Source organism: Quercus lobata, chromosome 6 (genome assembly GCF_001633185.2).
Source record: "Quercus lobata isolate SW786 chromosome 6, ValleyOak3.0 Primary Assembly, whole genome shotgun sequence".
Classification (NCBI taxonomy): Eukaryota; Viridiplantae; Streptophyta; class Magnoliopsida; order Fagales; family Fagaceae; genus Quercus; species Quercus lobata.
This window is the reverse complement of record NC_044909.1, coordinates 12,752,369-12,768,700: the sequence shown is the minus strand read 5'-3', so window position 1 is coordinate 12,768,700 and position 16,332 is coordinate 12,752,369. Positions and strand designations below refer to the sequence as shown.

The following is a 16,332-nucleotide window of genomic DNA, read 5'->3' as shown; positions in this document are numbered from 1 at the left end:
TCTTGCCAAATCAAAGTATCTAGCACGACATAGATAACTTTAATCTTTGGTAGTTCTGTGGCATAATCTAAAGTTTGTGATGGCAAAGCCTAGGGTTTTATGGTGGCAATTGGTAAGTGAAAAAGGATGGATTTAAAAACGATATAATCAAGTTGTGATGGGTACTTAATTAACGTTAGCCAAATATCATGCACCAGAGGTCACCTCTTTCTTTCTGTTTTTAGATTGCAAAGCGATAGCAGACAACTAAATAACTAGTTATTTATTTCATTACCATTTCCATAAACTAAGATAAGCATCTGTAGTAGCACAGATTAGACATGCCATGATGCCTCTGCATAATGAGGTTACTTCAATAAGCCAAATTTAATTGATAGTCCTACAGTTCCTGCGTATCTCACCACTTGACCCTGTTAGTGCCCCTATGCTTCCCATTTTTAACATAGAATTCTTGAAGTCCTCAAAGAAGACAAATGGGTCCTCTGCGTAGGTTTCCACTATTTGACGAGTTTGTTCATCACCACTAAAAAGAACCTGGTCAGATTGAAGCAATCCCTCTCCAGAAATAAGGTTAACATAGTATTGGTTATCGAACGTTGCTGGAGTTACGAGGTCTAGATGTGCTAGTGTTGTGGCGCTGTCGGATCCTGAACAAAGCTGTTGCAGTGAGGCAATGAAATCCAGATTGACGTCTGGACCATTTTGGTTGATTCCTTGTAGTCGAGTACTGAATGTTGAGCATCGGGCTTTGCCTATTGTGTGTGCACCTACCAAAGGAATAATAGTTGAGTTTCTGAGCAAACAATCACTTCCTACTTTTATAGACCGATATAATTAAGAACGAATGATTAACAAAGACAAGATGTTATTACCCGAGAGGGCCACCATATCATTGAGCGAGAGGCCTACATTCTCAAACTTGGCCACAAGAGTTGCCACAGTAGAATTTGGGCCTGGGATGTTGTTGTTTGCTGCTTCTTTGCTTGCACTCAAGCTGTCCCTCCTTCCTGTTTGGACTTCCCAACTGGGTCCTCCTGACTGTAAATTAGAACCCAAATTGGCACAAACTCATTTTTATTATGGACTTAGACATAAGCATAACTAATTGATAAAAGAGTTAAGAAAATGATAAAGTTGCTACAATTTTTATTATATAAAAGTTTACAAATTGACGTAGCAATAAAAGTGGTTTAGTATCACAGCAATAACATAAATTTATGAATTACTTTTTTTTTTCCCCTTGTGTTTAAAAGTTGACATACCAATTTTAAGATTTATGTAGTAAAATTTGTAACATTCCTAATAGTCACTGATAAAATCACACAACTTTGAGCACACACCAGAATAACAGAGTCTCTGGCAGCAGTTGCAAGAATGTCAGCACAAGAAACAATTTGAGGACAAACAGCTTCTAGCTCAGACTTGATGGCGTCTATTACTTCAAACCCCCTCAAGGAATTCAAGTTTGGAGCTGCAGTTTTCTCTCCAACAAAATTGTCTGTGTCATCCAGCAACACCGAAGCATCACACCCCTGCCAAATTCACTACACACATTATGTCCACAGGTCACTCTAAAGGCAAGACTATTCTTTTTTTGTCCTTGAAATATATTATAGTTCTATTTTCATCCCTAAAATTTTAAAATAAATCTATTTCGATTTTGGAAATTTAAAACAAACTCATTTTGTCCTTTCATTCACTTACGTTAATTTTTTGCCAGCATGTCTAACATAATACATATTTTAGGGATGAAAAAGAACCTAAACAATATTTAGGAAAAAAGAGAAGATATAATTTAAGGTTTATTTTTTTTCTTTGAAATGTCATCTAAAATTTAATTTTATCCTTAAAACTTTAGCATGGAGTGGGCACAAAAGCAAAAGGTAGAATATTTTAAAATTTCAAGGATGGAAATAGAACTTTTTGAATTTGAAGGATTTTTTTTATTTTTTTATTATCCTACTTTATAAAGTAGAAAAACAAATATGAATGACATAGATTAAAGATGACTTGCATTAACAAAGCAATCATGGAAGTGAAGACGTAGCAGCGAGGCTGCCATTCTTGGATCCTCTGAGACTGCCTTTGCAACCCAAGAAAAGATAATGGCCTCAGCTTCTGGGCAAATGTTTAGGTATATGCCAAAACTTAAAGAAACTTCAACAAATGCTTCATCTTTCAAGGAGTTTGGTGTGTTTGCAAATGCCATTGCAAGCTTAAGCATCACCAAACAAAAAGCAAAGTACTTGGACATCTTATAAGCCTAGAAACTGGTAACAGTGCAGGATATAAACTGATATTTGAGGTGGGGTTTGAGTTGGGGTAGTGAAAGCTTCTTTTATAGAAGTTGCTTGGCAGTGTTTTGGTAACAATGAGACTACTGGGTCATGGAAGGTCGGTGTGGTTGAGCATTAGAAGACATGGTCAAGCAGAAGAAGAGGTCAGTGTATGATGAGCATATACACACCTAATGCCATGTGCTCCTTCATGCTTTCCCATTTTCTGTTTTCTTGTTTTCCATAAAACTTAGAATTGATGCTATAAAGTTTCCTTTTGTGTGTGTGAGAAAGCTATGGTATTTTTTTTTTTTTTTTTGAGGACAGTTCAATCCCATTAAGGCGTTCCTGAGTGTCACATGGAAATAATACTGATTTCATTTGTTTGTTATGTTCAGACTCTCTCTAACCTGTGACAATTTGAGTTATACCACAAATGGTATTAGTTAATTTAGGTCCATCGTTCTTCTTGTCTACAGTTTTTAGAGATCTTTTTTTTTTATTGGTTGAATATTTCTGATCTAAGCAATGTTAATGAAAATAGAGCAAAATCAACATATATATGAATTCCATTATTAAAAAAATTAGGGTACACAATATGAATTTATATTGCTCAAGAAACCTAGGTACTCACAACACGGGGGTGTGGCCCACTTGATACTTAAAGAGGAGTGATTCGAGCAATAGTTCCAGCAGGGCTCGTATGGTATAGTGGTATTACCTATTACTGTCATGTGGTGTGGGGTCGATGAGTTCACACTGAAAACCTCCTATTTTTTTTAGCAAGAAAAAAGAAAAAAAAAAAAAAGAAAAAGAAACCTAGGTACTCTTTTAAGTATTTAACCCTTACCGTATAGGGGTAATTGGGCCTTATGGGTTTCATTTATCCGGCCCAGCCTATTAATTCTACTTAGTTGTATATATCAAACTTATATAAAGTCGCATTGGGCTTTTAGGCTCCGTTTCGATTCATTATGCTTTCGTCTATGAGGCCTCTAAATTAGAGAGTAGTGTTTTTTTTCATTCCGAATATGAGCATTGTTTCTAACAATTAAGATAGTTTTCTTAAGATAAATAATTAATTCAACATACAAATTAAAAAAAAGAAAAAAGAAAAAGAAACCTAGTGTGAGCACAAGTTTTTGCCATCTGTCGCATTGTTACAACAATTTTTTTTTACTCATCAATAACAGTTTTTTTATTTTTTTTATTTTTTTTAAATTATTTTTTTGGCCTCACCGATAACTGTTTATCACTTAGGATTTATTGTGAAAATATTGTGAACATTTTTTTTGAGAGAGTTTCAATCTATATCGTTGTTTTTATTTTTATGGCCTCACCGATAACAGTTTGTCACTTAGGATTTATTATGAAAATATTGTGAATTTTTTTTTTGAGAGAGTTTCAATCTCATTTTTCAATGTGGAATTAACCTACTATTTTTTCTTTTGAGAATATTAAATATTTTAACACACACATAAAAGGGGAGGGGGGGAGAAAGTTTTAAAGAAACTGATAGTGATGTATATCCAAAAGGACCTAGCTCTTGGATACACAGTACAAGTTTTAAACATCTATAACTTACACTCATTTTTCAATGTGGGATTAACCCACTATTTTATCTTTTGAGAATACTAAGTATTTTAACACACACACAATACTAAGTATTGTGAACTTAATATTACTCTTTTAAGAAAGTGATGTTAGTGGTGGGTCTATATTAAAACTAATAACAACTTACTATTTAATTAGTATTTATTATGAAAATATTGCGGACATACTTCACAACATTTTTACAATAATGCTTATGTAAAAATCTATTATTAGTTATTATATAGGCTTACTGTTGATATCACTTTATTTTTTCTTACCATTAAGACTTAAGAGTATGCCACCAAATATTTATTATGAAATTATTAAAAAATGTTATGTCCCTCTTTACGGGACAAATTGCAATAAAAAGGTAATTCACAAGACGTTCATCAAAGTTCGGCTATTTAAAGTACATCGCCAAGTCTTAGAGGGTCTCTGTCTCCTTCGGCCATTTTGGGTCATTTGGGCTGAAGTGAGAGAGTATATATAGTCGAAGAACAATATCTTGAACAAAAACTTTTCTCCAAAAGAAGCTTAAAATAATTATTCTAGTAGTAAATAGAATGATGGCCTTATGATCACACTTGTGAGTAGTGACCTATATTATTGGCATCTATAATTACTATCCAGCCTTATTCTTCAAATAACTCCATTCCATATCAATACGTGTTGTTTGGCCTAGGCCTGGTTCAAAACCCTGTTGCCTTCGCTTCATCTGCATGGACATGGAGTGACATACAAGGTAGAGTTAGGTGCTTATGAGCATATTGAACTATCCATATGGCTAAGAGCCCTCACAGCCCAAGCACAACGATGTGGAACAAGCATTTTCGGGGACTAGTCTGCTTCCTATTACTTGATAGTTAGGATGTACAAACATTTTATTTTGAGTATTGTACCCGTGTCTTATCTGTGACATATCTGTGTCCTACAAGTGTCGTACTTACCATTTCATATTATAATTTTAAAAAAATTACTTGTGTCGCTGTGTCGTAACTGTACCCGTATCTGTGCCTGTATCTGTGTCCGTGCATCCTAGCTCAATAGGGCAATTGTATAACAAATCCAAACAATCCCATCCCCTCTTGGGAAAATGTCCAGCTTATGTGGCATTAATAGACATAGAGCAAGAAGATTCAAATGTTCCAATATGAATTGTGCTAGGACTACTTGACAAAAGTCACAAAACTATCATGGTTATATGGCATTGTTTACACCACGTTGGAAACACTAACAGGCAACAGCCTAACAGGACCTACAATCTCGATTTTGATTATAAAATTTGTACGAACTACGAAATAGTCAAATCAACTTCAGTTGGAAGAGATTAGAGAAGTTTGGAACTCATTAGAAGTGTATTGAACTAATCGTGGAAGTGCACATTTAATATGCCTTTTTAGGGATTGCTTTTCTATGATATAACTTTATGAAAGAAAAAAAATTATAGTAGCATAAAGGTTGTCTTGATTCTCTTGAAAAGCTTTTAAAAGCAAGAATTATCTAATGGAGTGGAGTGGTTATATACAACCTCTCCCTCACATCATTGGACATTATTGGGGGGTTCATACTTCATAGATGTGTAGATCTCTACAATAAAAAGCTACATATAGTCGCTCTATAAAATACCACCTCTTTTCTAAGATGAAGAAACTAATAATCAGGTGGCTTCTGCCTCAACATCTAAATTTGTTAATCACTCGGGCTTTGCCTGGTTGAACATGGACTTCTTATGCATTACCCTTGGGGTTAAAGCGTAGCAATAACTTCTCAAAGTGGAATTATCATTTGTGATAATATATATATACACCATCCATACATGTGTAGAGTGATACCTCTATCTCCACCTTTGGTTTTAAGACCAAGAGTTCAAAATGGATATTTAGAACCCATGTTTATTTATTTTTTGTGGTTAGATTAAAAATTAAAAAAAAAAAAAGAAAAAAAGAAAAAGAAAAAGAAAAGATAAGGAGAAGGAGGAGATTCTAAAATAGTGATTGAAGAGGCTCTCTGCAGCACGCTCAGCTCACCCCACTTCAATTGATCATTATCGCCTTTTTTTTTTTTTTTTTTGGTTGTATTTAAGCTCTTTAGCTTGTTGGGATTTTTGTAAATTTTGTGGATAGATCTTGTAATTTTCTGGCTGGTCATAACTTGGCACGTTGGAGACTTCTCTTTGTAATTATGATGGGTCCTTAAGCTATCTCTTTTCTTTCATTTTGGCTCTCTCCCAGAAGTGAGAGATGGGTCAAGGTCTTATATATCCTTCTTCTTTTGGTTAATGTATTATCTTTAATTTAAAAAAAAAAAACTTAGTAGTAGACTACACTAACACTCAAACCCCTATTTACAATTGAGCACCTACTAATTAGTAATTATCTCTCAAACTTTCCACCCTACAGAATATAGCTAATGTGAGGGAAACTATTACTGAAATGGACCAAATATTCGCGAGGATCACGAGTCACGGAGCAAGCATATGTAGCTACGAATCATAGTATATAATTTATTTATTTTTTCTATATTCCACAAATAGTTATTTATTTATTCATTTATTTTGGTCACGGAATCATTATTATTAGTATTACAAGTAAAGAGCTGGCTTGAAATTTTTTGTTGCTTTACAACAAGATCGACTTTTGACTAAATCACAAGTTAGAGGAATTTCTGCCATTGTTGTCATATTCCTACAATATATTCTTGGCAATAGCAAAATACAGCTAATATATGGTAGGTATCCATTTCACAATATCTCTAGAAGTATATATACACAGTGAAACGATCACTAACCATTATACAAGTGCCTATCGAATAACTTTCTTTCTATTAATTTATTTCTTTGTGTACACTTCTTATCTTCAACGTTAATCAAAACTTATGCTACACGTTAAGAATTATTTGTAGTTTAACTGATACTTCTTGATATTTCTAATATATATATTTATATGTTCAAGTCTTTCAAAAACCTCCATATGGTTTCTCAAAAAAAAGAAAAAAAGAAAAAAAAAGAAAAAAAGAAGATCCTCCATATGTAGCCCTAAATTATTTTTGGAATTTGAATTAGTTTACACTAACTAAGATCAACCCTCCAAATGACTAGAAACCCTGATAAGTTTCTCCCAAGCATCTAGTTTTTCTGGGTGGCACAGGCTAGTGTATTTTGCAATTTGAAATGTAAAAAGCTTAATTAGTGGCTGGAAAGTTCGGAATACAAGAAGAAAATGCATGCCACCTTTTTCTGAACAAACACGTGAGATGCTTTTCCAATTAACACCCATTATCACTTCATTTAATCTAAAGAATATTCATCTGTAGCATGGAAAAAAAAAGAAAGAAAAAACTTTAACGTAAATACTTTCTTTATTTTTTTATTTGGTTTGCTTGGCAGGCTTTTATTTGTACTTTCTGTGACATATTTTTCTCTATGGACTAACTACGTTCATACTTGATCTTATATTCCAAATTTCGAAGCCATCAAATAATTGCTACCACGTACGTTAATACGGTATCTTTCCACTAATCCGGTATTTCATGCTATCACGCGTTTATGGTTTTTTTCCACATCGAACTCATAATTTCTTCTGTGTCTCTATTTAGTATTTATATATTCTGTTTACAATGAGTTTCAAAGCCTAGAAAATAAAAATGGAAGGTTTGCCATAGGTTGGCTGTCAATTTAAAATTTAACCACTTCTTTGTTATGAATGAATTCACTTTAGAAAAATATATATGATTGACCACGATTAGTGTTTTGAGAATTTAAAACCAACCACAAAATTTTACAACTAAAGCTTGGTGGTTAATATATATATTTCTATACTGAACCCTTGAAATTTCTCTTGTACCCCATGTAGACTTTTCTAGTTGCATATAAGTTAAAAGTTTCCTAGGCTACTTAAGGCAAAAATCATAACAAAAGCTATAATAAACTTCTTTGCACCAGTTCACTGTTGCTGGATATATAAAGAAAGTAAGATGTGAGACATTTTGAAATGTGAAAATTTTCCATAAGACCTTATCCTAATCTCACAAATTGTCAATATTTGTACTGCTGATCAATTCCTTCTTGTCTAATATCGGTGTTTCAAATTTAAGAAACATCTTTCAACCACAAAAGCATGTTTAGGTAATCTCTTCTCGCTGTCTTGGCCTTGTAGGGTCATACACGTTATTTGAATATATGTTCAATCGTGAATGCTATATATGCTTATATGCAGGAGTATGGGTCATAAGGTTATCTGCTTAAGATTCCAATTTTGAAAAACATCTATATTATTTTAGTAACAAGAAACTCTCTGTCGCACACTTGAAATTTTATTTCTTCAATCTAATCAATAATATATAAACTGTCATGTCATTGAAATTTTACATGTAAGCGCATTTATGTGCCATTCTCATCACATTAGACATATACTGATACACATTTTCATGTGTATCTCCTACATACTATATACGTGATCATCAATGCTTTAGTTCATGCCACAACCTACACCTACTAGCCTAGCTAGCACAATTCAAAGGCCTTTCATTTATTGCAACTTTAAATATAGCTTAATGTTTTCCCATAACCGTAAGCAACAAGTTATGTATGGCCTATATGTAGCATGGTCTATCAAAGAAGTAAATCGAACATCCTTAGGTAGCAAGGGCAGTGTAATATATGGATAAGGATTTAATAACTCCAATAGGTATGGAAGCCCATATATATATATATGTATCATCAACAATGCTTAAACCTACCATATCCAACACCACAATCTCTCACCACCCTCTGAATCAACAACCACAACCCATTTCTCGCAAACACGTGCCCATCATAATTCAATGCACACAAGCACAACTTTGTCTATAAAGCAAAAAGAGGAATGAGGGGAAAAAAATACGAAAGAAAAGAAGAAGCATTAAATAGCAACCTTAACAATGGTCAAGTAATATAGTAACTTTTTTTGCACGTCCATGCATGTTCCAAGACATTGCATTTATCTCCTTACACAAACTTTTCACAACAATCCCATCTTTAGGGTTTTCCACGCTTCGCTAAAGAATAATAGGATCAATTTCCCAAGTTCATTCTAGTTTCTCTTTTTCCCATAAAGTCCTAAAGATTTGAGACACAAAATAAAGTTTTCACACCAACTTTTGCTCAATTGAGAAAAAACCCTAACCCTAAATATTCTGACCAATATACCCCCTTTATTAACATCAATGCACATGCACCACCCAAGAACAAGAAGAAGAACAAGAGGAAGACATAAAGATGGGCAAAAGATACAAAACCCAATTTCTCCATAACTGAATAAACTCTAAGTACAAAGAATAACACAAAAAAGAAAAAAGAACCCAACATTTGTCCCTCTAAAGGCTAAAAGTCTAGTCATTTTACACTGATAAAAGTCCAAAAGATCTATATGAAACGTACAGTGAAGTGGGTTCTTTCTCTAAAGACAAAACCCCCATGAGTCAGTCAGAGAATTACATACCATTAACAGAGTAAAATCAACCATTGTACTCTTCTTTCGGCTCCTTCCTAATCATCTGTGACGGCACAATGTCCTGAAGTAGTCCATGGTCTCTAAGCAAAGATGCCGAAGAAGGTGTCCCAAAGTGTCTCTCTTGAATGAAACTAGGAAATGAGGAGGAATTCAAATTAGTAGTACTAGTGCTAATATTCAGAGGCAGCTGTGAGCTATACATATAAGGATGTTGCTGAAGAAGATGATGATGATGTTGTTGTTGTTGTTGATATTGAGGTTGTGGAATAACAAATGAAGAAGTCATGGCACCAAAGCCAGCTGCAGTGGCTTCCGGCATAATTCCAATGCTTCCACGAGGTGTTACCGGGCTTGGATGTGTGTGTTGGCCTTCATAGGTTGTGACCACAATTGAAGGATCATCGGAGGAACGCTCAACTCGCTTCTTTACACCACATCCAGTAGTGGTGCAACGGTAATAGCTCCTATAAAATTAAGAGAAACACATTACTTATGCATTAAGAAAAGCAAGTTAAAATAAAATCTGATGGAATCCAGTGTATTAGTGTTAGTACGATCGCACCTAATGAAACATTGATAATAACAATGCAGTGAAAGTGGTTGAACTATTGGAATCAAAATTATAGGGGGACCAGATCCTAATATCTATGTGATACCTGGGATAGGGGCTGTTCTTCACAGCTTTCTGGCCGTACTTTCTCCATCTGTACCCATCATCAAGATGATCAACCTCGCTCTTTGTCATGAACGCAAATCTCGGCTCTCTTTGCCTTTTTTGATTCTTCTTTTTGGGTTTCAACCTAAACACACATAAACAAACACTACTTTTCAAAACTTTTTCTTTTTTTTGAAATTCATGCTTAAATTGAACAAAGCAAAAGGGTAAAAAGAAAAAACCCATTTACCAATCCCCTTTTTCTCTTTAATTGGATTATCACACTCATTCTCATGTTTCATCAAAACTACTAAATCTAGCTAGAACTAGTAACAGACACGACTAATAAGAAAGTATCTAGATTTAACTCTTAAACAAACAAATAAGAACGACAAATATGAAATACCCTTTATGCTTTTTGTTATTTAAAAACTAAAAAGCTTACTGTTTCTTAGTCTTTTCTTGATCCTGGTCTTCCTCATGACCAGCCTTAATTTGTTCTTCATTTGCGGCTTCATTTGAGGAAGAAGAAATCGATGAAGAGTTTGGTGTGGCTGGAGTGTTCAAAACCTCAGATGACTCTGGAAGAGGTTGTTCTTGTGGTTGTTGTTGTGGAGGCATAGTAGTAGTAGCAGTAGTAGTAGTAGTAGGAGTAGTTGCTGTTGTTGTTGTTGTTGTTGATGAAGGTGTTGGAAACCAATCCAATAAAGATTGGCTATACTCAGGGATACCCAACAAGTCCATGAATCCCTTTTGATCACCACCACCACCACCACCACCACCACCTTGTTGATCACATGTTGGCATGTCAAAGAAAGCAGCAAAACTATTGCCCTGAATCTCATCGGAAAATGTTGAATTAGACATTGAATTCTCAAACTTTAGCTCTTCTTTCTTATTGTCCATGTACTTTCTCATCAACAACACATACTAGTATTCTTCATTTGAGTGATCAGCTTGTCCAATCTCCCTCTAGTTTTATTACAAAGGTCGGAGAGAGAGAAAGTGAGAGAGAGAGAGAGAGAGAAATAGAGAGTGGTTTTGGTTTGGTTTATTTGAGAGTGTGAATGAGGCAATGAGGGCTAAAGGTTTTAGCTTGGGGTTGGGATTTTGGAGAACAGGTTGGCCAAGAGAGGGTTCCCACTTCTACCTAGGAAAAAAACAGGCAGGTGCCGGTTAACATACGTACGGTATTGTCGACGGGACGGTGCTTACATTAAATGTAAGTCAGGACCTGCTTTAGGGTCCACATTGGCATACGCGCAATTATTTGACCGGTTTAACCGGTTTTATGTGTGGACGTGCATTTTGGTGTGTACACCTTGGCTTTTATAAAAATTAAAAATTAGTAAAAATTAAAAAGAAAAGGTCGGCTTGTTTACTCATTTGCCTGTGATTTATTAATTAATTAATCCCTTTATTAATTCTTCTCCAATTTTTTTGAGTTTCACTCTTTCGCGGCTTTATTATCTTTAACTTTTAAATGGGAAATTTCTTTGCTAAAAAAATGGTTTTCCTTTTATGTTATAAACGGACAAAGTACTTTATTAATTGACTGATATGTCCATTCCAATACCTAATTTTGTTTTTACATAATTCAAAAAGCTTGTACTATATCTTCAATCCATTTTTATGTTTCTCTTTTAAAAGGATGATATTTGTGGGAGCGAGTTGTTTTAAATATTTTCTTTAATGGACAAAATGAGATTATGTATCTTAGAAGCCATCGATTTTAGATAAGGTTGTGTGTGTTGGAAACCACAAGTTTAAAAAACTTAATTTGTCTTGTAATGGGTCAAGCATATCGTGTACAATGAAAATACTATTATATTAAGATTAATTAAAACTTGTGGTTATGAAATCACTTAAAATCAAGAATTGTTGGTTGATTGATTCCGATTTTAAGTCCTTTCAAAAAAAAAAAAAAAAAAAAAAATTTAAAAGAACCTTGACTTAGAGAAATAGTTGAATTGTCAAGAAGATATTAATGACTAATGGAATAGAATGACAAGCTTAATCGGTCGAATTAGTGATTAAAATTGGAAAAATTAGACTGAAAGTTATTGGTAATGTATATTATGTATCCCCATGTTGGGTCATACATTTATACTCTTACTTAATTAGCAACAAAAACAAAACAAGAGTCATACTTTTATGTCCAATTGCTTCGTCTAATAAAGCTCAAAAGGTTCCCTTATCACATCAATACGAAACTTTGGTGGCAAGTATATAAAAGTTGATCTGTGCATGGATTTGGCTTTTCCATATTGAATTTTACCTCCATTTTATTTTTTGGTAGTCATTAATATCTTATCAAATCAGTTCATAACTACAAGAAAGAGAATGAAATTCTGATTCCAATTCTTTTAGTAGTAAGTGTACCAACAATATATATAGATTGATTTGATTAGTGAGCTACTTATTTAACTTGAAAATTTTGTCTACACCTTTCTTTTTTTTGAAAATTTTGTCTAACCTTTCTGTATTATTGGATGTCCTTGTGATGCAACTTTTTTTTTTTTTTTTTTTTTTCAGAAACTTAATTAATAATATTGGTCATTTAAAAACATAATAATATGCCAAAACCTTTATGATAAAAGTTGAAGATTTGTTAGTGTTAGTGGTATTTGGTTATTTGAGATACATTTGGTGGAAAAGGACCAACCATTTTGCTGGCCACATTAATGGGAGGATACAAGTCAGAGTTTAAAACAAAGGGGAAAAAGAATGGTATGAACCAATTATTTCCTCTTATATTATATATATAATTATGTGCTGCATCACTGAAGCATTTTGACAGGGATTGCAGTTAATATTGGGCAACTCCTTTATTTTTGGTGGGTAATATTAAAGGCAACCCCTTTCATCACTAGGTCCAAAGATTAATTATTGCTAATTAACATTTTGAGATTTTTTTTTTTTTTTTTTTTTTTTTTTGAAGCTGGAAGGTCATCTTGGTAATATCAATTGTTTTGTGGGATACATACCATTGTGGAAAAACAAATAAATGCCAGAGATTAAAAAGAGGTAAAATTTCCAAAAAATAACAAAAAAGAAAAAAAAATTAAGAGACTATATATAATGACTTTGAGTGATAAGCGTGTGAAACAAGCTTCGGCACGTGTAGTCCAACCCTGACAAACTGACCTGCATGTTGTGCGCATGCTGACATAAAATCCGCGTCACCGACTCTATCTTACCATAGCTAAGCTTCTTCCCCGACAAGCCAACACCGTCATTTAACGACAAGTTTTTATCCTTTTTCTCATTTGGTTTCCACTTTTCAATTTTATCTTGATTTATATACTGCTTTTGTTAAAGTTATGCCTAATATACTTTTGGAAAATGTTAAATCACTCAATATAATATTATTTTTTTAGTGGATTTCATATTTCAAAAATTTTAAGGTAATAATTAATAACTATTTTATCTTTAAAATATTTATATTTAAAATTTTATATATTAAAATTATACACAAAATATAATAAGATTTTTGACGTGCATATTAAGAATAAAAAAAATTGTGTAACTCAGATATAAGATTTATAAAATATTATTTCAATAAAAAGTTTTAGTAGGATCATTTTATAAAAAGTTATATTAGGCTATTAGTTGTAACATGATCTAATTGTATTTCAAAAGTACGCATAACGATAAGTCAATAAATCATAATGTAAGAGTCTGTTTAGAATTTGTTTATTTTGCTGAAACTGAAAATTTTTTGCTGAAAGTATTGTAGATAAAAGTAAAAATTAACTAAAATAGTATAGTGGGACCCATGAATAGTACCAAAAAGTACAGTAGAATTCATGAATAGTAGTAAAAATAAGTTGAATAAGAAAATAAACTGACCTTTTAATTTGGAGCCAAACGCACACTAAATAACATTTGATTAACGTAAAATTTGATATATATATATATATATATAGTAAAAACATAGATAACATATAATTTAACGGTGAAAATTTTAAAATATTAATTTAATACAAATTTATTAATTGTGTGATATTATTTAAAGATATAAAAAGTATAACTTGATCATGACGCATGCATATATTTTTCTAAAAGATTTATCTCATTTTATATAACCCTACCTTCCTTTTTATGTTGGGATTGGATTAACCCATCTAGGTAGTTTATTAACTTATTTGTTTATATAGTTTTTAAACCTCATTTTTAAAGAATAACTGTAATTTTACTCACTTTAAATAAATAAGAAATATAATGATAACCATCCAAAAGCACACTTAATAACAAAATCTCTCTCTCTCTATATATGGATATATATGCACGTATGTATATCCAATGACCACTTTACAGATTGCCTAGTCTCATAAAGAGTTTTTTGATCCAAAAAGGTTGGGTGGGATTTCACTCATGTAATAAATCTTGAGATCAAATGTCACATCATGCATGAGTTTGATAAGATTAGGATTGTGTGAGATTGTAAATCAATCTTAATCTACTTAAGCAAAAGTAATACTAGTCAATGAGCATTATATACTAAAAAAAAAAAAAAATGGTAACTAGCTAGTAGTGGACACCTGCAAGTTTCCAGCTATGAGAATCTTACTGATATCCACTATATTAACTAGGACCCATTATGTGGTTAGTACTTACTCCCCTCTAAGTTTGATGTAATTGGTTCCATTCCTCTAATCATTACCAAACTAATGCCTTTTTCTCAATGTCATTGTAAAGCTTATACCCAAACTAAATTATGTGAAATAACTTTCTTTGATTATTCCTTGCAACATATCTATGAGATAATAAAACCTAGAGCAATTTTTTAAACATTATAGAGGCAGTTTCATATGATAAATATTCCTCTCCATGTTATGATTGCACGTTAAAAGTTACAATAATCATTTCCATATCAAGGAACCAATAGGTTACTTCAGAGAAAAATTCCAAGAACTTCTATATCAATTCAATCACGAGAAAAGATTTGGTGTGTTCCACAGGCAATAGACAAAGAAACAAATATATATACATAAGCTGTTGATGAAGAAATTATCGTATAGTTTACGTGAAACATAATTTTGCCATGATACACGGTCCTGGTCCTCGTTGCCCAGAACTCGATGTGGGACAAGCTGAATTAGCAAAGCAGAACCAACCTTGTACTCACACGCGTAAAGTTCAGACTCCTTGATGCTTTTGTTAGTCTCACGTATAAAATCGAACGGCTAACTTTTTTCTTTAATCTATCTGGATTTCAGTTAAAGCACATGCACTTTACGCGGTTTCAGTATATTCTATTACACTAGCTTCCAATTCACGCCCTCTAGATCTTTGCTTTCTTTCTTTTGTAAATTTCTTTTCACTTAAAATTGTTCCTTCCGCTTTCTTTTCTTTCAATTAAGTTTTCACCATTCATTAACCGGAGAGATGACAAGTTTTTAGATGTTGACATTTGTTGCATACTTGAATTGAGCAACCATTTACTTTTCATTTAAGGGGTCAATATATATATATATATATATATGAGAGAGAGAGAGAGAGAGAGAGAGGACACAAACTTTGCCTTAAAAAAATTTCTGTAACCCCAACCTTAATTTGCCTTAAATTTTGTTTGTAATCATACATGCTCGTCTATATATGTATTATCGTCAAGAGCACTAGTAGCTTAACTAGTTAGCATTTTTTGGTATTTTTAATAGAGATATCTAGAATTTAAATCCCTCATTTTCCCATTTATCAAATTAAATAATAAAAAATTCACAAAATACTTGAAAACTCAATCATCAAAGTATTCTTTTTTTAATTTCCCATAGATAAGTTCAGAATTTAAAATCTACTTCAAACTTTGTTTTTCATTCTCCTCTTGTATTAAATCATAATATAAGAGGCGAATACAAATACAACCTATTTAATAATAGTGTCAAAACACCTCAACCTTAACACAATAGGTTTATTAAGTGGGTTGATACAATTAATAATTTATTATGACTCACTTAACATGTTGAATAAAAAAAATTGTATTGGGTTAATATTTGAAACTAACATGACTCATTTCAACTTGTTAAAAAAAAATTTGTAAATAGGTAATTTATTAATATTTTAAATAATTAGATTTTCAGAATAACATCAGCTAAAGAAATAATAACATGCCGTTTTAAAGTTCTTATTATCCAATAAAATTCCATCCAAATTTACAAATATACAATCTAAGGGGGGAAAAAAACTAGAATGAAAATTCTCTCTTTGTTTTGTATAAAAAGTTAAAGATTTTAGGATTTCAATGAAAAGTCTATCAATATAACTACTAAACTTCTTTAAATTACTTAATTCTATACTTTAAGATTTAAATTTAAAT

General features: G+C 32.5%; 2 protein-coding genes across 2 annotated transcripts; both read right to left on the bottom strand.

Moving 5' to 3' along the window:
* Positions 1 to 236: 236 nt before the first annotated feature.
* Positions 237 to 2,337, bottom strand: LOC115993873 (peroxidase 40). Its single transcript, XM_031117854.1, has 4 exons — positions 2,015 to 2,337; positions 1,341 to 1,532; positions 873 to 1,038; positions 237 to 767 (listed from the first exon to the last, which is right to left on the bottom strand). Exons 1-4 carry the CDS (start codon positions 2,252 to 2,254, stop codon positions 367 to 369), a joined length of 999 nt encoding a protein of 332 aa, XP_030973714.1. The 5' UTR covers positions 2,255 to 2,337; the 3' UTR covers positions 237 to 366.
* Positions 2,338 to 8,800: 6,463 nt separating this feature from the next.
* On the bottom strand, positions 8,801 to 11,114 carry LOC115993661 (probable WRKY transcription factor 48). Its single transcript, XM_031117606.1, has 3 exons — positions 10,459 to 11,114; positions 10,015 to 10,158; positions 8,801 to 9,822 (listed from the first exon to the last, which is right to left on the bottom strand). The coding sequence occupies exons 1-3, from the start codon at positions 10,929 to 10,931 to the stop codon at positions 9,363 to 9,365; spliced, it is 1,077 nt and encodes a 358-aa protein (XP_030973466.1). The 5' UTR covers positions 10,932 to 11,114; the 3' UTR covers positions 8,801 to 9,362.
* Positions 11,115 to 16,332: the final 5,218 nt, after the last annotated feature.

Excerpts from the sequence above, each read along its gene's own strand:
- LOC115993873 (XM_031117854.1), bottom strand. The coding sequence starts at position 2,254 with ATGTCCAAGTACTTTGCTTTTTGTTTGGTGATGCTTAAGCTTGCAATG. Across the intron at positions 1,039-1,340 it reads CCAGAGACTCTGTTATTCTG|TCAGGAGGACCCAGTTGGGA; the intron begins GTGTGTGCTCAA and ends TCTAATTTACAG. Across the intron at positions 768-872 it reads TGATATGGTGGCCCTCTCGG|GTGCACACACAATAGGCAAA; the intron begins GTAATAACATCT and ends TTCCTTTGGTAG.
- LOC115993661 (XM_031117606.1), bottom strand. The coding sequence starts at position 10,931 with ATGAGAAAGTACATGGACAATAAGAAAGAAGAGCTAAAGTTTGAGAAT. Across the intron at positions 10,159-10,458 it reads CAAGAAAAGACTAAGAAACA|GTTGAAACCCAAAAAGAAGA; the intron begins GTAAGCTTTTTA and ends ATGTGTGTTTAG. Across the intron at positions 9,823-10,014 it reads AAGAACAGCCCCTATCCCAG|GAGCTATTACCGTTGCACCA; the intron begins GTATCACATAGA and ends TTAATTTTATAG.